Source organism: Muscardinus avellanarius (assembly GCF_963383645.1).
Source record: "Muscardinus avellanarius genome assembly, chromosome: 10".
NCBI lineage: Eukaryota > Metazoa > Chordata > Mammalia > Rodentia > Gliridae > Muscardinus > Muscardinus avellanarius.
In genome coordinates this window covers 16,882,448-16,905,802 of record NC_137796.1, presented here as the reverse complement: position 1 = coordinate 16,905,802, position 23,355 = coordinate 16,882,448, and the positions used below count along the sequence as shown (strand labels likewise).

Genomic DNA, 23,355 nt, shown 5'->3' with positions numbered 1-23,355 from the left:
TAGGTCTAGGAGTGTAGCCCGGAGGTAGAAGGGCTTCCAGGAACCCCAGTACCACCAAAAATAAAAAATAAAAAAAATAAAAAATAAATAAAAATGGGCTCAAGGTGTAGCTTGGAGATAGAAAACCCCCAAGTTCAATTCCAAGTACCAAAAAAGAAAAAAAAGTCATATAAGTTATACTCCATTTAATATTTATCTTTTTTGTATGTGTGGTACTGGGGATTGGGTCTTGGTATATTCTAATTCCAATCTATTCCCCCAGCCCTGTTTTATTTTTATTAGAAACAGGGTCTCGCTAGGCTGATGACAGTCTCACTACTTGCTAAGGCTGGCCTCTACCCACATCCTCCTGTCTCAGCCTCCCAAGTACTAGGATTACAAACAGACACCACATCCTGCTAGTACCTATTGTTCTCAAAGATGGAGCAAGGAGCTGGGTTCTTTCATTCAGTGTAATGGCTTCAAGGTTACAGCCACACTGTGGCAGTATCAAGAGGTAATTTTGGTTTGTTTTTGTTTTTTTGGTGGTACTGGGGTTCCTGGAAGCCCTTCTACCTCCGGGATACACTCCCAGACCTATTTTTACATTTTTATTTGGAAACAGGGTCTCCTAAGCCAGCGTGCGGGTCTGGCTTTGAACCTGCGCGATCCTCCTGTCTCTGCCTCCCAAGCGTGGGGAATTACAAGCGTGTGCCACCACGCCCGGCTAAGAGGTAATTTTTAAACTGTTAAACAGTATTCCATTTTATAAACATACTATGGTTTATCCATTCATCCACTGAAGGGCATTTGGATTGGTTGCAATTTTCAGTTATTAGGGTGAGCCCAGAGGCATTCTACCACTTAAGCTACAAGCCCAGCCCATATATTTTTTTTTAAATTTGGAAACGGTTCCACTAAAACTGCTGAGCCCAGCTTCAAACTTCTGATCCTCCTATAACAGCCTCCCAAGTTCTGCAATTACAGGTATGTGCTACCATGCCCTGCTGAGAGGTTTTTTTTTTTTGGTGGTACTGGAGGTGGAACCCAGAGGCTTTCTACCTCCGGGCTATACTCCCAGACCTATTTCATATTTTATTTGGAAACAGGGTCTCACTAAGTTGCTGAGAGCCTCACTAGGTAGCTGAGGCTGGCTTCGAACCTGTGCGATCCTCCTGTCTCAGCCTCCCAAGCGCGGGGATTACAAGCGTTCGCCACCACACCCAGCTCTGCTGAGAGTTTATATATTGTGAATGTATTCCATTATCAGACATATGATTTGCAAATATTTTCTCCTAATCTCTAGCCTGTTTTTCCTTCTCTTAACAGGTTTGTCAGAGCAAAAGCTTTAAATTTTGATGAAGCCAACAACTGTATCAATTTTTCCTTTTTTTTTTTTTTTAAGGTACTGGGGATAGAACCCAGGGGCATTTTACCTCCGAGCTACACCCCCTGCCCTATTTTTTATTCTTTATCTTGAAACAGGGTCTCACTGAGTTGCAGAGGTTCTCACTAAGTAGCTGAGGCTGTCCGCGAACCTTGATCCTCTGGCCAGCCTCCTGAATGCTGGGATTACAAAGTGTGCGCCACCACGGCCGGCTAGTTAACTTTTAAATAACAAGTGTTTGTAGTTCAATTCTTATGTGGAAATTCTGTTGTTTCAATATCTGTTGAAAAGACTATCCTTTTTTCACTGAAAAGCCTTCACATCCTTATCAAAAGTCAATTAATTAGATTTGTGTGAACCTGTTTCTGGACTCTTCCTCCTGTCCTACATAATTTCTATCTCTAAAACATCTGTGACAGCTGGGCGTGGTGGCGCACCCTTGTAATCCCCACACTTGGGGAGGCTGAGACAAGAGGATCGCACAGGTTTGAAGCCAGCCTCGGCTGAGTGAAGCTCTCAGCTACTTAGTGCGACTCTGTTTCCAAATAAAATATAAAATAGATCTGGGAGTATAGCCCGGAGGTAGAAGGCCCCTGGGTTCCACCCCCAGTACCACCAAAATCAATCAATCAATCAGTCTGTGAGTGCTGTTACTCTCCTGCGTTCCACTACGTAGCTTAATATAGTAATTCTTCCAAATGAGTAGTACGAGTCCTCCAGCTTTTTCTTTCACAAAATTTTGGTGACTCTCTCGTTCTTTTACCCTTTCATGTACATTTTAGAATTGGCTCGTCTGAATCTACAGAAACTCCTTCTGAGACTATGATTTGAATTACAACAACTTTGAATCATTTAAAGAACTGACACAATCTTCCATAAGCCTTCAATTCTTCCAACGTTTCTACTTTTCCACATATAGTACCTTTGTTTTGCCGGGCGTGGTGGCGCACGCTTGTAATCCCAGCATTCGGGAGGCTGAGACCTGAGGATTGCGGTTCACAGATAGCCTCAGCTACTTAGTGAGGCCCTCTGCAACCCAGTGAGACCCGGTTTCAAAAAAAAGAATAAAAAACAGGGCAGCGGGTGTAGCTCGGAGGTCGAATGCCCCTGGGTTCCACCCCCAGACCCGTTAAAAAAAAAAAAAGAGTACCTTTGTTTTGCTAGACTTTAAGTATTTCTTTTTTGCAGCTATTTTAAGTGGCATTATTTTGATAATTCCACTTCAAATTGTTCACAGCATTACTAGTAATACAGAAATATGATTGAGTTTACTGTTGACCTGCAACATGCTAAACTTATTATAATAAGAGCTTTATTTGGGTATATCCCATGAGGTTTTGTGGTTCATTTTTTTGCGGTACTAGGGATGGAACCTAGGCGCATTCTAACTCCAAGCTACACCCCAACCCAATTTTTTTTTTTTTTGGTGGTACTGGAGGTGGAACCCAGAGCCTTTCTACCTCCAGGCTATACTCCCAGACCTATTTTATATTTTATTTGGAAACAGGGTCTCACTAAGTTCCTGAGAGCCTCACTAAGTAGCTGAGGCTGGCTTCGAGCCTGTGCGATCCTCCTGTCTCAGCCTCCCAAGTGCGGGGATTACAAGCGTGCGCCACCATGCCTGGCCCCCAACCTGATTTTTTTATTCTTTACTTTGAAACACGGTTTAAGTTGCAAAGGGCCTAAGTAGTGGAGACTATCCGTGAAATGTGATCCTCCAAATCTCAGCCTCCCAAATGCTGGGATTACAAGCATGTGCCGCCACGCCCGTCTCCCATGAGGTTTTCTACAGAGCCATGTCATGTGCAAAGGAGACGATGCAATCTATGTCTTCTTATTGCCTCAAAGCATTGGCTGGCCCTTCCAATATGATGGTCAATAGAAGTGCTCAGAATGGACGTCCTTGCCTTGTTTCAGAGCTCAGGGAAAATGCACTGCTTTCTACCATCAGGTATAACACTAGCTGTGAATTTTCTTGTAGATCTCTTTAATTAGGCTGAAGGAGTTTTCTTCTTTTTTACTTTGCTGAGTGTTCTTATCACGAATTAGTATTGAATTCTGCCAAATCTTTCTCTGCACCAACTGATAGATCATATGGTTTTTCTTCTTTAGAAAGTAAAGTGAATTACACTGATTTATTTTCATTCTTGAGGTTTAATTTCCCAATTTTGTCACTGCATCTGGATACAGGCCAAAGCAGCAGCTTACACAATAATAATTTATGGAATTTTATCTCAAGTTCTGGGGAATCAATGCTTCTCTGGTAAGAGAAAGGGTTCCCCCTTTAGGTACCCTGCTGCCAATGTCACTGTGAGGTACTCCTGTTGCCAAGTTGTACCACCTTGGAGAGAAGGGAAAAAGAGAAATAGAAGGAAAAAGCCGGGCACAGTGGTGTATTCCTATAATCTCAGCACTCAGGAGCCTTACAAAGGAAAATGGCAGGTTCAAGGCTAGACCACAGTAGCAAAATCCTCTTTCAAAGTAAAAAAATAAAAAGAGCTGAGGGTCCATCTCAGAGAAAGAATGTCCCTGGGGTCAGTTGTCAGTGTCTGTCTGTCTATCTGTCTGTCTCTCTCTCTCTCTCTCTCTCACACACACACACACACACACACACACACACACACACACACACAACCAACCAACCAAGTGTAGTGATACATGCCTACTATTCAGCTACTCAGAAGAATAAAGCAGGAGGATCCAAAATTCAAGGCTGGTCTGGGCAACTTAGACTGTCTCAAAATAAAATAAAAGGGCTAGGGATAGAGCTCCCAGGCAGAGTGCATTCTAGCATACAGAAGGCCCTGGTTTAATCCACAATACCACATAATAAAAAGTACATTTTTCCCATCTCTGACCCTTTAAAGATTCATTCTGCTGGGCATAGTGGCACATGCTTGTAATCCCAGTACTTGGGAGGATGAGACAAGAGGATCACAGGTTCAAGGACAGCCTCAGCAAGTAGTGAGGCTCATCAAATAGAAGCTGTTTTATTTTAATTTTAAATATTTTCTTTTTTACAAAAATTTTTAAATATATTTTTATTGGTGCATTGTAGTCAAACATCTCAATGGAATACAAGACTTGTGAGGATATACAAGCACACATCACCCAATTAGCCTTTATCCAATCCCCATCCCATACCCTCCCCCCCTCGATCCCATGTTTGATTTAGTGATTGACTTTGATATATTTAAGTACATCATGTGCGTTAGAGATTCCATCTTTCCCCTTCCCATCCCCTCTGATACGTCACCTTAATTGCTCCTCCATAGGGCCCTTTCTTCAACTAGATTTCCTCCTATTACCCATTTCTTCCTAGTTTTTGCATATTAGGGAAAGCATCTGATTTTTTATTTTCTGTGATATTTCTCTGTGGATGCCACATTGCAGGCTCCAATCCCACTCTCGAAGGCCCCAGTACTGGCCTCACCACATGGCAGGCTCCGATCCCAGCCTCGGAGGTCCCAGCACCGGCCTTGCCTCATGGCAGGCTCTGATCTCGGCCTCACTGACCCTGGCACCGGCCTCACCCCTCGGCAGGCTTCGATCCCAGCCTCGGAGGCCCTAGCACAAGACTTGCCTCATGGCAGGCTCCAATCCCGGCCTGGCTGGCCCCATCCCAGGCCTTACCCCTCAGCAGATAGAGACTGTTTTTTTTTTTTTAATAAGCATTTTGTTCTATTTTTTAATTTGGAAACAGGGTCTCTTAAGCCAAAAGGCTGGCTTCGAAACAGCGCAATCCTCCTGTCTCCGCCTCCTAAGAGCAGGGATTACAAGCGTGCGCCACCATGCCTGGCTAGAGACTGTTTTAAAATAAAAATAAAGCCGGGTGTGGTGGCACATGCTTGTGATCCCAGCTTTTGGGAGGCAAAGACTGGAGGATCACGGTTTGGGGACAACTTCAGCTACTTAGCAAGGCCCTTTGTAACTCAGTGAGACTCTGTTTCAAAAAATAAAAAGAGACAGCCGGGCGTGGTGGCGCACGCTTGTAATCCCTGCGCTTGGGAGGCTGAGACAGGAGGATTGCACAGGTTCGAAGCCAGCCTCAGCTACTTAGTGAGGTTCTCAGCAACTTAGTGAGACCCTGTTTCCAAGTAAAATATATAAAGGTTTGGGAGTATAGCCCAGAGGTAGAAAGCCCCTGGGTTCCACCCCCAGTACCACCAAAATAAATAAATAAATAAATAAAAAGACTATGGCCGGGAGTGGTGGCACACGCTTGTAATCCCAGCATTCGGGAAGCTGAGACTGGAGGATCACTGTCACAGACAACCTCAGCTACTTAGTGAGGTCCTCTGAAATCAGTGAGACCCAGTTTCAAAATAAAGAATATAAATAAATGGGGCTGAGGGTGAGCTTGGGGGTAGAATGCCCTTGGGTTCCACCTCCAGCACAGTAATAATAATAATAATAATAATAATAAAAAATTAAAAATGGCAACCGGGCATGGTGGTGCACGCTTGTAATCCCAGCATTTGGGAGACCTGAGGATCGCGGTTCATGGACAGTCTCAGCTACTTAGTGAGGCCCTATACAACTCATTGAGACCCTGTTTCAAAATAAAGAATAAAAAAATGGGGCAGGGGGTGTAGCTTGGAGGTCAAATGCCTCTGGGTTCCACCCCCAGATCCACAAAAAAAGAAAAAAAGTAAAAAGGGCTAGGGGTATAACTAAAGCCGGATGTGGTGGTGTACACTTGTAATCCCAGCATTCGGGAGGCTGAGACCGGAGGATGGCGGTTCGCGGAAAGCCTCAGCTACTTAGAGAGGCCCTCTGCAACTCAGCAAGACCCTGTTTCAAAATAAAGAATAAAAAATAGGGCTGGGGTGTAGAATGTCCCTGGGTTCCATCCCCAGTACTGCAAAAACAAAAACAAAAAAGATAAAACTCAAGAGAGATGCTTCATGCATTTTATTTAAGACTAAAGGTTTCATGAAGATGGAGAAAGAGAATAAAGAAGGTGTTTGCTCCACTAGTTCATCCATTCAGCCACCATGGAGATCAGTGTGCAGATTCCTTAGAAAACTGGGGATGGAGCCACCGTACGAACCGGCTACACCACTCCTGGGTACTTTCCAAAGGGGTTGAAATCAGAGAACTACAGTAACATATGCATACCCATGTTCATAGCAGCACAATTCCTAATAGCCAAAATATGGAACCAACCTAGGTCTCCTTCAACAGGTGAATGGATTGCAAAATTATGCGAAATACACACAATGGAATTCTACTCAGCAATAAAAAAGAACAAAATCATGTCATTCGCAAGAAGATGGAAAGACCTGGAGATCATAATTATGTTAAGTGAGATCAGCCGAGCACAGAAAGAGAAGAAATGTATGTTTTTTCTAATATGTCCAAACTAGGGAGTATTAGGGATACCAGAGGGACTCCAGATAATGGAGGGGAAACCTCAGCAAAGCTAAAATGGAAAGGAAGGAAACGAAGGCTGAGGTGAATTAACGGAGGAGCTACATTTGAAGATGTGTATAAGTGTGAATGGAGCATGGTCAACCCGGACACTCACTGTTGGGAGGGAGGAGAGGAAGGGGTGCCAAGCACTCACTGTGTGAATGTTCGCCGTTTTTGTTTTTTACCCCCTCTTTCACCTTACCCCTGGCCTAGAGGAAAACTTTGATCTGCTTTCACTGTATTTTTCCCTTTACTCCAATGTCATACAAATTCAAACAGTATTTAATAGGTGTTTGTTTTGTTTCTTTGTTGGTCTGGGTTGTTTTATCTGGCAGAATATTCTTGAGATTTAGCTATATCGCGATATCAGTTGTGTAGATCAGTAATTCATTTACATTTTGCTGAGTAATATTCCATTGTATGGATATACCACAATGCCATTTTCAATAGGATCCACATTAAAAAAAAAAAAAAGTGTTTGTTCTACCTTCCCTAGAACTGGAACACAGGTCCTCCAAGTGACACCTCCAGCCCCTATTTTTTATTCTTTATTTGAAAACAGGGACTCACTGAGTTCCAAGGGCCTAAGTAGCTGAGGCTGTCCTCGAATGTCAATCGTCCTGTCTCAGCCTCCAGATGCTGGGATTACAAGTGTGCGCCACCACACTAGCCTTCTCCTATATTTTAATTTATAAAGCAAAGAGGAAATGCTTTCAAAACTAAAAATAAAGCCAGGTATGGTGGTGCATGCCTGTAATCCCAGTACTTGGGGAGGCTGAGAAAGGAAGACAGTAGGTTCAAGGACAGCCTCAGCAACATAGTAAGACTATCAACAACCTAGTAAGACCCTATTTCAAAACAAAAAAATAAAAGAGCTAAGGATGTAGCTTGGAGGTGGAAGGCCCCCAGGTTGAACCCCCAGTACAAAAACAAACAAGCAAAAAAAAAAAAAAAAAAAAAAAAAATCACAAAATTGAAAATGAACCAGGCACAGTAGTTTACCCCTATAATCTCAGCTACTCAGGAGGTTGAGGCAGGAAGATCACAAGTTCAAGGTTACCCTGGGCTTAGAAAGACCCTGTCTTAAAATTTAAAAATAGCTTTAATCCCAGCATTTGGGAGGCTGAGACAGGAGGACTGCACTTCATGGACAGCCTCAGCTACTCAGTGAGGCCCTTTGCAATTCAGTGAGACCCTATTTCAAAATAAAGAATAAAAAATAGGGCTGGGTGTGTAGCTCAGAGGTAGAATGCCCCTGGGTTCCACCCTCAGTATCACAAAAATAAGTAAATAAATAAATAAATAAATAAATATAAAAAGGGTACCAGGTATGGTGGCACATGCTTGAAATCCCAGCATTTGGGAGGCTGAGACAGGAGGCTCCGGGTTTGCAGACCGCCTCAGCTACTTAGTGAGGACGTTTGCAATTCAGTGAGTCCCTGTTTCAATATGGAATAAAAAATAGGGCTGAAGGTGTTGCTCAGAGGTAGAATGCCCCTGAGTTCCATCCCCAGTACTGCAAAAATAAATAAATAAAAAGGGAGCTGGGTGTAATGGCATGAGCTTGTAATACTAGTGCTTGTGAGGCTGAGACTGGAGGACTGCAGGTTCAAGGATGGCCTTAGTAATTTAGTGGAGGCTCTCAGCAACCTAGTAAGACCCTGGTTCCAAATTAGAAATAAAATCAGTCTGGGAAGCCAGGTGTGGTGGGGCACACTTATAATCCCAGCATTTGGAAGGTTGAGACATGAGGATCGAGGTTCGCTGATAGCCTCAGCTACTTAGTGAGGTCCTTTGCAATGCAGTGAGACTCTGTTTCAAAATAAAGAATAAAAAATAATAGGGATGGGAGTGGTGTAACTCGGAGGTAGAATGCCACTGGGTTCAATTCCCAGGACTACATAAGAAATAAATAAAAAATAAAAAATGGTTAGGTACCTAGCTCAAGTGATAGAGCACCTGATACTGGATTCAATTTCTAGTATCAAAAACAACAACAACAACAACAACAAAAAACACCACAAAAATTGGCCTCTACCTGGTCATGGTGGCACAGATTTTTAGTCCCTGTATTTGGGATATTGACAGGAGGATCAAGAGTTCAAAGCCAGGCTCAGCAACCTAGCAAGACCCTGTTTCAAAATAAATAAAGACTGGGGGTGTGGGAGCTCAGAGGTAGAATGGCCCTGGGTTCAATCCACTCTACCAAAAAAAAAAAAAAAAAAAGAGGGGGCTCGGGTATATATAGATGATACATATAGATGAGATTTAAATGCTAATGTGGCCGGGTGTGGTGACACACGCTTGTAATCCCAGTACTTGGGAGGCTGAGATAGGAGGATAGTACAGGTTCGATGCCAGTCTCAGCTACTTAGTGAGGCTCTCAGCAACTTAGTGAGATCCTGTTTCCAAACAAAAAATAAATAAATAAATAAAACCTGTTTCCAAGTAAAATATAAAGTAGGTCTGGGAGTATAGCCTGGAGACAGAAAAGCCCCTTGGTTTCACCTCCAGTACCACACACCCACACACAAAATGCTACGGTCTTTAGCCAGGCATAGTGGCACACTTATAATACCAGTACTTGAGAGGCTAGGACAGGAGGATTCCACAGGTTCACAGCCAGCCTCAGCTATTTATTTATTTATTTATTTATTTATTTATTTATTTATTTATTTATGTGGTACTGGGGGTGGAACCCAGAGGCTTTCTACCTCCGGGCTATACTCCCAGACCTTTTTTTATATTTTATTTGGAAACAGGGTCTCACTAAGTTGCTGAAAGCCTCACTAAGTAGCTGAGGCTGGCTTCGAACCCATGCGATCCTCCTGTCTCAGCCTCCCAAGCGCAAGGATTACAAGCGTGCGCCACCACGCCCGGCTTTAGCCTCAGCAATTTATATAGTGAGGCTCTCAGCAACTTAGTGAGACCCTGTTTCCAGTACCACCAAAAAAAAAAAAAAATTTATGAAGAATTATTGAAGTGACACCTTAGTATCTGGTTCAATAGTAGACGACTAGATTCTCAATCTGTTATGTTATTTTGGTTAAGGTAAATTTAAAAATCTGGCTTTATACAGGTATAACATTGGAAAGAGTACTTTCACAGCGTTTTCAGGAAACTATGGATAGAATTCTTTGACTCTCTACCAATTTTTTTTTTTTTTTTTTTTTTTTGCAGTACTGTGGATGGAACCTAGGGGCATTCTACCTCCGAGCTACACACCCAGCCCTATTTTTTATTCTATGTATGTATGTATGTATGTATGTATATATGTATGCCATGCTGAGGATGGGACCCAGGGGCCTTCTACCTCTGGGCTACACTCCCAGACCTATTTTATATATTATTTGGAAACAGGGTCTAAGTTGCTGAGAGCCTCCCTAAGCAGCTGAGTCTGGCTTTGAACCTGCAGGATCCTCCTGTCTCAGCCTCCTAAGTACTAAGATTATAAGCACGCACCACCATACCCAGCTCTTTATTTTTGAAACAGGGTCTCACTGAGTTACATAGGGCCTCACTAAGTAGCTGAGGCTGTCCATAAACCACAATCCTCCCATCTCAGCCTCCCAAATGCTGGGATTACAAGCATGTGTCACCACACCCAGCTCTCTATACCGAATTTTAACAAGCAAACTTTTCTCGTCTGTCACATTAAAATCCATCCGTCTTGCATTTTTTTTTTTTTTTTTGGTGGTACTGGGGATGGAACCCAGGGTCCTTCTACCTCCAGGCTACACTCCCAGACCTATTTTCTATTTTTTATTTGTTTGCTTGTTTGTTTTTTTAGTGGTACTGTGAGTGGAACCCAGAGGCTTTCTACCTCTGGGCTATATTCCAAGACCCATTTTATATTTTATTTGGAAACAGGGTCTCACTAAGTTGCTGAGAGCCTCACTAAGTAGCTGAGGCTGGCTTCGAACCTGTGCGATCCTCCTGTCTCAGCCTCCCAAGTGCGGGTTATATTTTTTATTTGGAAACAGGGTCTCTTAAACCAGCTGAGGTTAGCTTCGAACCTGCTTGATCAATCCTCCTGTCTCAGAGATGACAAGGGTGCACCACCACGCCCGGCTCCGCCTTGCACTTTATTTATTTATTTTTTTTTGTGTGTGGTACTGGGGTTCCTGGAAGCCCTTCTACCTCCAGGCTACACTCCCAGACCTATTTTTTTTACATTTTTATTTGGAATCAGGGTCTCCTAAGCCAGCGCACGTGGCTGGCTTCGAACCTGCGGGATCCTCCTGTCTCCGCCTCCCAAGCGCGGGGATTACAAGCGTGCGCCACCATGCCCGGCCCCGCCTTGCACTTTAAATAAACCTCTTGTCCATGTGATTTTGAAATGCCATACACTAATCACTTGGGAAACACTGGTTTTAATGTGTTACACAGACCTCCAAAATGTTAAAAATATTTTGAAAATCACAGTTGTTACTGTCAATAATCTTCAGAAAAGCCTAAGTATTGGGAAGCTATCAAGCACATGAACACAAGTTATCCAAAATTCTTTTTTTTTAAGTTTTTATTTTATTTTTTATTTTTATTTTCTTATTTATTTATTTATTTATTTATTTATTTTTGTGGGTCTGGGGATGGAACCCAGGGGCATTTGACCTCCCAGCTACACCCCCTGCCCTATTTTTTTATTCTTTATTTTGAAACCGGGTCTCACTGAGTTGCAGAGCCCTCACTAAGTAACTGAGGCTATCTGCGAACCTCGATCCTCCAGGTCTCAGCCTCCTGAATGCGTGCGCCACCACGCCCGGCTTATCCAAAATTCTAATTTTCATTTGAAAGCTCAAACGTTGCCACTGGCAACAAACATCGTCAACTGTTTTAATAAACGACAGGTTCACTGTGCTCCTGCTTCAGAAAATGACACCAAATACCCAGGTCTGAACAACCCTCGTCTGTCAGTGTTCTTTCAGGTAAAAACGGGCCAGCTAGTTCTGCATGCAACTCAATCCCACAAGTGCTTTACCTGAAAACAATCGTCATGTTTGGTATGCAGCAGAAATGGTGCAGACACTCTCTATGTCATCACACAAAATACCAAAAACATGTTTCTTTACTCATGAGTTTAAATTTAATAAAATTAGAAAAATTTTTACTGCTTGAACAAAAACAACATTCTTAATTGAAACTGGTGGTTTTTAAAAAAAATCACATTTGGCAACAGAGAAGAGAATGACTGCTAGTATAATTTAGCACTCTGCCTTGACTATGTCAGGGAACCAATGTTACCCTTCATTGCTTCTGCACTGGAAAAGCCAGCCTTTGGTATTATTATGAAAACAGTTTTGACCTCATACACTCTCTGGAAGAGTCTCAAGAGACCTCTAGACACCCCAGACCACTTGATAAATTGTTTGTGTGTGTGTGTGTGTGTGTTAGTAGGGATTAAACCCAGGGGCATTCTATCTCTGACCTACACACTCAGCCCTATTTTTTTTTTTTTTTTTGGTGGTACTGGCAGGGCTACCTCCGGGCTATACTCCCAAACCTTTTTTTTATATTTTATTTGGAAACAGGGTCTCACTAAGTTGCTGAGAACCTCACTAAGTAGCTGAGGCTGGCTTCAAAACTGTGCGATCCTCCTATCTCAGCCTCCCAAGCGTAGGGATTACAAGCGTGCACCACCACACCCAGCCTCTCAGCCCTATTTTAATATTTTATTTTGAAATAGGGTCTCACCAACTTGCAGAGGGCCTCATTTAAGTTGCCGAGGCTGGCCACAAACCTGCAATCCTCCTGTCTTAGCCTCCCAAGCACTGGGATTACAGGTGTGTGCCAGCATACCCGGCACTTTACTAAACTTTTTTTTTTGCGGGTCTGAGAATGGAACCCAGGAGCAATCGACCTCTGAGCTACACCCCCTGCCCTATTTTTTTTCTTTCTTTATTTTGAAACTGGGTCTCACTGAGTTGCAGAGGGCCTCACTTAGTAGCCGAGGCTGTCCGTGGGCCACGATCCTCCAGTCTCAGCCTCCCGAATGCTGGGATTACAAGGATGCGCCACCATGCCTGGCATGATAAACTTTTAAAATAAATTATTATGACACTTTACAAGCATCGGTGCATCAAAAAACCTCACTAAGAGCTGGGCATGGTGGTGCACACTTGTAATCCCAGCATTTGGGAGGCTGAGACCAGAGGAGCATGGTTCCTGGCCAGCCTCAGCTACTTGGTAACATCCTTTGCAACTCATGAGACCCTGTTTCAAAAAAAATAAAGAACAAGCCGGGCGTGGTGGCGCACGCTTGTAATCCCCGCACTTGGGAGGCGGAGACAGGAGGATCACGCAGGTTCGAAGCCAGGGCTGGCTTAAGAAACCCTGTTTCCAAATTTAAAAAATATATAAAAATAGGTCTGGGAGTGTAGCCCGGAGGTAGAAGGGCTTCCAGGAACCCCAGTACCACAAAAAATAAATAAAGAAAGAAATAAAGAGCCGGGCGTGGTGGCGCACGCTTGTAATCCCCGCGCTTGGGAGGCAGAGACAGGAGGATCGCGCAGGTTCGAAGCCAGCCACGCGTGCTGGCTTAGGAGACCCTGTTTCCAAATAAAAAAATGTAAAAATAGGTCTGGGAGTGTAGCCCGGAGATAGAAGGGCTCCCAGGAACCCCAGTACCACCAAAAAAAAAAAAAAAAAAGAAATAAAGAAAGAAAGAACAAAAAATAGGGCTGAGGCGTAGCTCGGAGGTAGATGTCCCTGGGTTGCATCTCCAGTACCAAAAAAACAAAAAAACAAAAAAACAAAAACAAAAACAAAAAAAACAAAACCCAACAACAAAAACAAACAAAAACACCTCACTAAGCCTTGGCATCCCTGGTATCTCCCCAAAGATGATCATTATCAGATTCTAGGACTCTCGATGAGAAACTTTAAAAAACCAAATTCAAGCTGGGCGCAGTGGCGCACGCTTGTAATCCCTGTACTTGGGAGGCAGAGACAGGAGGATCACACTGGTTTGAAGCCTGCCTCACTGGCTTAAGAGACCCTGTTTCCAAATAAAAAATATAAAAATAGGTCTGGAAGGTTTTCCAGAAACCCCAGTACCACCAAAAAAAAAAAAAAAAAAAAAAAAAGAAAGAAAAGAAAAGAAAAAAGAAAGAAAGAAAAGAAAAGGAATAAAAAATAGAGCTGGGGGTGTAAGTCAAAGGTAGAGTGCCCCTGGGTTCAATCCCCGGTACCGCAAAACAAAAAACAAACAAACAAAAAAAAAACTGAAAACACAAATGACACCGTGTAATTTAGTAACAAGAGAATCAAAGGAAATGTGGTCGCCAGCCTCTAAAGTGCTCCCCCACCTCGCACACTGTCCCATTCACAGGCTACCACAGTTGGCTGGCGTGTGTGAGTCCCGTCAGCAACCATGTAGCACGGAAGAAGATCCTTCCACTCAGCTAAGTCCTGAAATGACTGTAACTGTAGCTGACAGCTTGCCTCCAGCCTCAGGGGAAACTCTGAGCCAGAACCACTCACCTAGACCACTACCACCCGTTCGGGACTGTGGAAACTGAGATACTATGTATTTGTTTTAAGCTGCTAAACCTTGAAGTGATCAGTTACACTGCAGCAACAGTAATATAGTAGGTACAACAAGAGATCTGGAACAGAGAACTAAAAAGCAAGCAAGTCAACATAAGAAAAATATGGACTTGTTTCTTGAAAGTACTAGGGACTGAATCCAGGAACTCAAACATGCTGAGCAAGAACTGAGCTACATCCCTAGGTCTTGAGAGACTGCCCAAACCGAACTCAACCTTGTGATCTTCCTACCTCAGTCTCCTAAGTAGCCAAGATTATAGGCATGTCCCACCACAATAGGCAACAGATGACTATCTTAGACTATTTTAAGAGAGTTTAGATTTCGCTGATTGTTGGCTGTCTAAATAGTCCTCGTCCAGGATCTCGGTTCAGGGACAGACTAAGCTACTTAGTGAAGCCCTTTACAACTCAGTGAGACCCTGTTTCAAAATAAAGAATAAAACATAGCTCAGAGGTAGAATGCCCCTGGGTTCCACCCCCAGTACCTCAAAAATAAATAAATGAAATAAAAATAAATAAATAGTCCTCCTCCAGCATGATCTCATGGCCAGACTTCACAGTGCCGATGCTGACCCACTGTCCTAATGGATTCCCTAAAGAAGAAATCTCTGAGGTTTAATAAAATTATATAGGTCAACATACATGTATACATCTAGAAGAGGAGCCAGATGACTAATCTACAGCCATTGTGTTTTAACACAATTGCATGAACCAGACATGGTGGCGCACACCTGTAATCCTAGTACTTGGGAAACTGAGACAGGAGGTAGTTCAAGGCCAATCTCAGCAATTTATCAAGTCCCTCAGCAACCTCGTGGGACCTTGTCTCAAAATAAAAACTAGCCAGGGATGGTGGTACACATCTGCAATCCCAGTAATTGGAAGGCGAGACAAGAGGATTGCAAGTTTGTGGCCAGCCTCAGCTACTTAGTGAGGTCCTCTACAACTTAGTGAGATCTTGTTTCAAAATAAAAAGTAAAAAATAGGGCTTAGTGTTTAGCTTAGAGGTATAATGTCCCTGCATTCAATTCCTAGCAATGCAAAAAAAGAAAAAGAAAAGATAAAAAAATTAAAAAGTAAGCCGGGCGTGGTGGCGCAGGCTATTAATCCCCGCGCTTGGGAGGCAGAGACAGAAGGATCGCACAGGTTCGAAGCCAGCCTCAGCTACTTAGTGAGGCTTTCAGCAACTTAGTGAGACCCTGTTTCCAAATAAAATATAAAAAAGGTCTGGGAGTATAGCCTGGAGGTAGGAAGCCTCTAGGTTCCACGCCCCCCATACCACCAAAAAAAAATTAAAATTAATTAAAAAATAAAAACTTAAAAAAGAAACTAGGGATGTAGCTCAGAGGTAGAATGCCTCTGGGTTAATTCCCCAGTACAAAAAAGCTGGGTGACACACATTTATAATCCCAGCATTTGAGAGGCTGAGACAGGAAAATTGCATTGTGACCAGCCTCAACTACTTAATGAGGCCTTTTGCAACTCAGTGAGACTGTTTAAAAATAAAGAAAAATAGAACTGGGGGTATAACTCAGAAGTAGAATGCCCCTAGGTTCCATTCCCAGTACCACACACACACAAAAAGAAATTATATGAATTTATATAAATTACTCTGAACGGGTACCATTTCTTTCCATTTAAGAGTTTAGCTGCTGGGTGTGGTAGCACACGCCTGTAATCCCAGTATTTAAGAGGCTGAGACTGGAGAATGGCAGATTCCAGGCAGGCCTCAGCAACTTAGTGAGACCTTGTTTCTAAATGAAAAATAAAAGCTCAGTGTGGTTGGTAGTGCACACTTGTAATTCCAACATTTGGAAAGCTGCGACAGAAGGATCACAGGTTAATCTCATCATTTGGGAGGCTAAGCAGGAGGATTGCAGGTTCGCAGACAGCCTCAGCTACTTAGTGAGTCCCTGTGCAACTCTGTGAGACCCTGTTTCAAAAATAAAAAATAGCCGGCGTGGTGGCACATGCTTGTAATCCCAGTACTTGGGAAGCTGAGACAGAAGGATTGCGCAGGGTCAAAGCCAGCCTCAGCTACTTAGTGAGGCTCTCAGCAACTTAGTGAGACTGTTTCAAAATAAAATATAAAATATGTCAGGAATATAACCCGGAGATGGAGGCCCCTGGGTTCCATCCCCAGGACCACAATAAAATAAAATAAATAAATGAATGAATAAAATAAAAAATAAAGCCTGGCGTTGTGGTACACGCTTGTAATCCCACCATTTAGGAGTCTGAAACAGGAGGATCTGGGTTTGCGGCCAGCCTTAGCTAGTGAGGCCCTCCACAACTTATTGAGACCCTGTTTCAAAATAAAGAATAAGAGTCAGGCATGGTGGCCCCCAGTACCGCAAAAAATAAAAAATAAAAAATAAAGAGCTGTGGGGGTATGTACCAGTTAGAATGCCCTAGGTTAAATCACAGAGCTAAAAAAAGAAGGAAAAAAAAAAAAAAAAAAAGAAAAGCTTAGCTATTCTCAAAGTATGTATGGCTTTATCCTTCTCTCTCGTTCTTTCTCTTTTTTTTTTTTTTTTGTGTGGCAGTGGGGATGGAACCCAGAGGCTTTCTACCTCCAGAATACACTCCCAGACCTATTTTATATTTTATTGGGAAATAAGGTCTCACTAAGTAGCTGAGGCTGGCTTCGAACCTGCGGAATCCTCCTGTCTCAGCCTCCAAATACTGGGATGCAAGCGTGCGCCACCACGCCTCCCTTATAAAGACTTTCCTGGTACACTCCACCTAACACAAACCAAACTTACCTATACTCAAAATTTTCTCTTGGTAGTAAATAGTAATTATATAAGCATTCTTCACATGACCAAATTAGCTCCTGCCCAAAGTCCTTAACTGAGTAATTGAAATATCTGCACCCCATGAACACAGTTTTTTTTTTTTTGGGGGGGGGGTTCTAGGAATGGAACCCAGGGGCATTCTACCTACGAGTTACACCCCTACCGTTATTTTTTATCCTTTTTGTTTGTTTTTCTTTTTGGTGGTACTGGGGATGGAACCCTTCTACCTCCGGGCTACAATCCCAGACCTATTTTATATTTTATTATTTGGAAACAGGGTCTCTTAAGCCAGAGAGGCTGGCTTTTAACCTGCGAGATCCTCCTGTCTCTGCCTCCCAAGCGCAGGTATTACAAGCGTGCACCACCACACAAGGCTATTCTTTATTTTGAAATAGGGCCTCACTGAGTTGCAAAGGGCCTCACTAAGTAACTAAATCTGTCCACGAACCATAATCTTCCCGTCTCAGCCCCCCAATGCTGGGATTACAAGCGTGCGCCACCACGCCCGGCTTAGGTTGCTTTGTTAACAGGTTCTTCCAGCACCCCGTCCACAGCCAATGTCTTCCTTACTAAGCGGCCTTTCTCCTTCTATTCCACTGCCACCTCTGGGACCCACCCTTGTAAGGGGCACTCTTCCTCTAGCTTCCTCACATTCCCCAACCAAGACAGTGCTGAATTAGCCTTCAATTCCCACATCTGCATCAGCTTCCACACCCCCAGGCTTAGATACTAAGGAAAGAAAATCCTCTTCTTTTTTTTTTTGCGGGTCTGGGGAGTGGAACCCATGGGCATTCGACCTCCAAGCTACACCTCCTGCCCTATTTTTATTTTTTATTTTGAAACCGGTCTCACTGAGTTGCAGAGGGCCTCACTAAGTAGCTGAAACTGTCCGCAAACTGCGATCCTCCGGTCTCAGCCTCCCGAATGCTGGGATTACAAGCATGCGCCACCATGCCCAGTTTATATTTTCAATAAAAGTAAGTTCCAATACTTGTAGCTACCTGCAGCATTAGGCTGCCCTTGAACCTGTGATCCTCTTGTCTCAGGCTGGCAAATACTGGGATTACAGGCATACACCACAACACCCAGCTCCTGTTACTTACTGTTTCTTGGTTTCAAAAATACTGCCGGGCATGGTGGTGCATGCCTATGATCACAGCATTGGGGAGGATGAGACAGGAGGATCGCAGTTCTTAGAAAGCCTCAGAGCTTGGCATGGTGGCGCACACTTGTAATCCCAGCATTAGGGAGGCTAAGACCTGAGGATCGCGGTTCGGGGACAGGCTCAGCTACTTAGTAAGGCCCTTTGCAACTCAGTGAGACCCGGTTTCAAAATAAATAAGGCCGGGTGAGGTGGCGCACGCTTGTAATCCCAGCATTAGGGAGGTTGAGACCAGAGGATCGCGGTTCGCGGACAGCCTCAGCTACTTAGTGAGGCCCTCTGCAACTCAGTGAGACCCGGTTTCAAAATAAAAGAATAAAAATTAGGGCAGGGGGTGTAGCTCGGAGGTCAAATGCCTCTGGGTTCCATCCCCAGACCTGCACAAGAAAAAAAAAAAGATCTTGCTCCAAAATAAAGAATAAAGCCAGGTGTGGTGGTGCATTCTTGTAATCCCAGCATTTGGGAGGTTGAGACAAGAGGATTGTGGTTTCCAGACAGCCTAAGCTACTTAGTGAGGCCTTCTGCAACTTAGTGAGACCTTGTTTCAAAACAAAGAATAAAAAAAAAAAAATAGGGCTGGGAATATAGCTCTGAAATAGAATGCCCCTGGGTTCCATCCCCAGTACGAGGGGGGGGGGCGGGGGGGGAGCAGGCGTGGTGGCGCACGCTTGTAATCCCCGCGCTTGGGAGGTGGAGACAGGAGGATCACGCAGGTTCAAAGCCAGCCTCGCTGACTTAAGAGACCCTGTTTCCAAATAAAAATATAAAATAGGTTTGGGAGTGTAGCTCGGACGTGGAAGGGCCTCCAGGAACCCCAGTACCACCAATAAATAAATAAATAAATAAATAAATAAATAAATAAATAAATAAAATAAAATACTGCCTACAGCAGCCTTCTAACCGTTCCTCTAGTATTGTTTTTCTAGCTGGCTCATTTCTCTGAACAGCTCTAACTCTAGTCTACTCAAAGGTTATGTCCTCTATGGCTCTCTCTCTTTCTCTCTAGACAGCTGCATGAAATTGAGTCAATTCATTTCTAAGGCCTTAGCTATTACTATTTACTTATCTATTATTTATTTATTCATTCTTGATACTGGGGATTGAACCCAAGGGCATTCTATCACCAAGCTTTACTCCCAGTCCTATTTTATTTTTTTAATTAATTTATTTTTTTTGGTGGTACTGAGGGTGGAACCCCGAGGCTTTCTACCTCCGGGCTATACTCCCAGACCTATTTTATATTTTATTTGGAAACAGGGTCTCACTAAGTTCCTGAGAGCCTCACTCACTAAGTAGCTGAGGCTGGCTTTGAACCTGTGTGATCCTCCTGTCTCAGCCTCCCAAGTGCAGGGATTACAAGCGTGCGCCACCACGCCCGGTTCTATTTTATTTTCTAACAGTTTCACTAGGTTGCTGAGTGACATTACTTGCTGAGGCTGTCCTTGAACCCATGGTCCTCTTTTTTTCTTTTGCAGTACTGGGGATGGAACCCAGGGGCATTCTACCTCTGAGCCCTATTTTTTATTTTTTAATTTGAAACCGGGTCTCACTGAGTTGCAAAGGGCCTCACTAAGTAGCTGAGGCTGTCTGCGAACCGCGATCCTCTTGTCTCAGCCTCCCAAATGCTGGAATTACAAGCGTGCGCCACCACATCCGTTACCTACAATCCTCTCCTCTTGTCTCAGCCTACTAATTAATGGAATTACAGGAGTGCATCATCATGCTCAGCTCTCCCTTTTTTGTGGTATTGGAGACTGAACCCAAAATAAGTTGCAGAGGGCCTCAATATGCTACTGAGGCTGGCCCCAAACCTGTGATCCTCCTTTCTCAGCTTCCCCAGTACTAGGTTTACAAGTGTGTGCTACCACGCCTGGCTCCCAGCCCTTTATTTTGAGACAGGGTCTCACTACATTGCCTCATCTGGCCTAGAACTTGCGGTCCTCCTACCTCCTACTCCTGAGTAGCTGAGATTACAGGACATGCCACCAGGCCCAGTTTCTCCTCGGTTCTTTATTCATAGGGTGACCAAATCCTAGACCAGACATAATTGTGGCCTTTTCACAGCTCTCCTGAATGGTGCAGTCATTTCAAAACATCAGTCTTTAATGCCCACATACTTCCTGCGTACTGTGACTCCTCCTACCAGGGCCACAAGGAAAACCAAGACCACCAAATCACAGAAGCAGAGGGCACCTGAAGATAGAACATGTATGTGGATGTGCTTGTTTCCACTCCATCCTGGTTTTTCCTCTAACTCACACAGCAAATATTAAGCATTGTGTCCTCCAAAGCCCATGATTTTTGTTAAAAGAAAAAATAAAAATAAAAATAAAGCCTTACAGCCTCCTTGACCAGTTTTCTACTGGATTCCATCACTGCCTCTGTCAGTGTGAATTCCGTTTTAATCATCTCCAGCACATTGATAGCCGATTCCAATGGCGTGAGTTCAGCCTCCATGTCAAAGGAACAGTCTACAACAAAGCAGAGTTTTCACTTTAGGCTTTTTCCCCCTCTTTTGGTGGTACCGGGGATTGATCTTTGAACCCAAGGGCATTCTACCTCCCAGCTACACCACAGCCTTTTTTTTTTTTTTTAACTTTGAAACAGGGACTCAGGAAGTTGCAGAAAGCCTCAACAAAATTGCTAAGGTTGGCTGCAAACCTGCAATCCTCCTGTCTCAGCCTTCCAAGTACTGAGATAACAAGTGCACCATGCCTGGCTCTTCATACTTGCTTTTCCATGTTTTAAGGAGTCAAATCCAAAGAAGTGAATTTCATGTGTGTGTGTGTGTGTGTGGTACTGGGGGTGGAACCCAGGGGCATTCTACCTCTGAGCTACACCGCCAGCCCTCACTAAGTTGGGAAGAGCCTAAGTAGCTGAGGCTGACCTCGAACCCGGATCCTCCTGTCTCAGCCTCCCAAGTTCTGGGATTACAAGTATGTGCCACCACACCTGGTTTTTAAATTGTTATTATTAAATTTTTTTTTTCTTTTTGCATACTGGGGATGGTACCCAGGAGCATTCTACCTCCGAGCTATACTCCCAGCCCTATTTTTTTATTCTTTATTTGGAAAATAAATCCTCCTGTCTCAGCCTCCCAAATGCTGGGATTACAAGCCTGGGCCACCACGCCCGGCTTATTTTTAACACATGCATTTGCCTGTCAAATTCAGAATAATACAACCTCCTCAGATACAAGTGGTCAGAGATTGAAGAGCGCTTGCTAAACAGCTGCCAAGTTCAGCTGGGGGGGGGGGCAAATACAAATACTCTGAAAAATACTATCATGGGGCAAAAATATATCCATATTAACATAGCTCACTGTCAACAGCAACAAAGTTGGATGAACAATTAACAGGTGGTAGAACAGAAGAAAAAAAAATACAGAAAAACCGCCAAAAAAAAAAAAAAAACCACCTAAAACCTTAACCGGCAATTAACTGAAGGCAGGGAAAACGCCATAGCATGGAGAAGGAAAAAAAAAAAAAAAAGAAAAGAAAAATAAAAGACCGCCGTGCTGCAAAGAGTAGCGCGCCTGAACCCAGAATCTTGCAGTTTCCCGATGCAAGTTTGAAAACAACATACCCCTAGGTGAAGGAAGCCCAGAGAGGTACACGAAAATAGCATTACCTAAATTTTCCCCTTCTTCAATGCGCGACAGACACTGCATAACCCGCAGCAACCGGGACACCGTATGCTCCTTTCCCAGGGGCCTGACAAGCAGAGCTGCGAGAGAAGACACGTTGGCTCCCGCGACCCCCCAGCCGGCCCCGCAGCCCCCGCCTCCGTCCCCGGGCCCTCACCCTGCATGATGTCCCGGATCTGCCTGAAGTCCCCGTACCGGCTACCGCGAAAGGCCCGCAGCGCCTCGTGGAAGTAGAACTTGAGCACCCAGCGGTTGACCGCCTCCTCCAGCCGCGCCTCCCCCGAGCCCCGCTCCGCCGCGCCCCCCGGCCCCGGCTCCGGGCGCCCTCGCCGAGCCCGCCCGCCGCTGCGGGACGCCCGCCGGCCCGCCGCCCGCCCGCCGCCGTCGCTGCTCCCGCCTCCTCCCGCCATCGCGTCCGACCGCCGCGCGCCCTCCCCGCCCTCCCGGCCCGGGCGCTTCTTGGGCTGTGACGCCGCCGGGCCACGCACGACGCCCGAACCGGAAGCGGGGCCCGCCGTCCCGGCTCCAGCAGCCATGATGCAGACGGGATTCCGAGCCGCCCGCGGGTTTCTGGGAGTGAGAGGACCGCGGGGCTGCTCGGGCCCCTCCCGGACGCCGTAGTTCCCCAGGCGCCTCCCGCAAGGCCTGCTGGGGCTTGTAGTCCACGGCGCCGGCCTGGCCCCGGAGCCTAGAGATGGGCAGTCAGCTGTCTGCGCTGTTGGCTTGGAACTGAGAGGACTGTGCTGGGAGATGCGGGACTTCGTAGAGACGCTGACCAGTGAGGATAGGCAGTGCATTAGACACTTTGAAAATCGGGGAAAGAAGCACAACAGAGGAAAGTTTAATGAACACATATGGATTTTAACAAATATTTATAAGGACAATGTGATTTCAAAGAAAGTACTAAGCCGGCGGGCATGGTGGTGCACGCTTGGAATCCCAGTTCCGGGGAGGATGAGACAGAAGAACAGCAGGTTCGCGACAAGCCTCAGCAATTTAGTGAGGCCCTCCAAAACTTAGACCTTGTTTCAAAATAAAGAATAAAAAAATAGGGCTGGAGGTGTATCTTGGAGGTAGAATGTCCCTGGGTTCCATCCCCAGTACCGCAAAACAGAAAGAAATGAAGAAAAGAAAGAAAGAAGTGCTAGAGTTGTAGCTCGAAGGTAAAAATGCCCCTCTGTTTAATCCCAATAACACACACACACACACACACACACACACACACACACACACACACACACCTAGAATATGGATCTAGTCGTGGTGGCACACATTTATATTCCCAGTACTTGGGAGGCTGAGACAAGTGGATCACAGGTTTGTGGCCTGTCTAAGCAACATAGTAAGACCTTCTGCAACGTAGACCCTGTTTCAAGCCAAAAAATAAAATAAGGCTGAGCCGGGCGTGGTGGCGCACGCTTGT

The 23,355-nt window shown here is 44.6% G+C and overlaps 1 protein-coding gene across 1 annotated transcript in view; it reads right to left on the bottom strand.

The window, feature by feature from the left end:
• Nucleotides 1–22,468, bottom strand: part of TERF2 (telomeric repeat binding factor 2) — a gene marked incomplete at both ends in the record, with an annotated part of 48,480 nt that extends 26,012 nt beyond the window's left edge. Inside the window, 3 exons of the mRNA XM_080702713.1 lie at nucleotides 20,627–20,757; nucleotides 21,917–22,012; nucleotides 22,090–22,468. Coding sequence (XP_080558839.1) covers nucleotides 20,627–20,757; nucleotides 21,917–22,012; nucleotides 22,090–22,468 — 606 coding nt within the window. The remainder of the gene's footprint in view (nucleotides 1–20,626; nucleotides 20,758–21,916; nucleotides 22,013–22,089) is intronic.
• Between the last annotated feature and the right edge of the window lie 887 nt (nucleotides 22,469–23,355).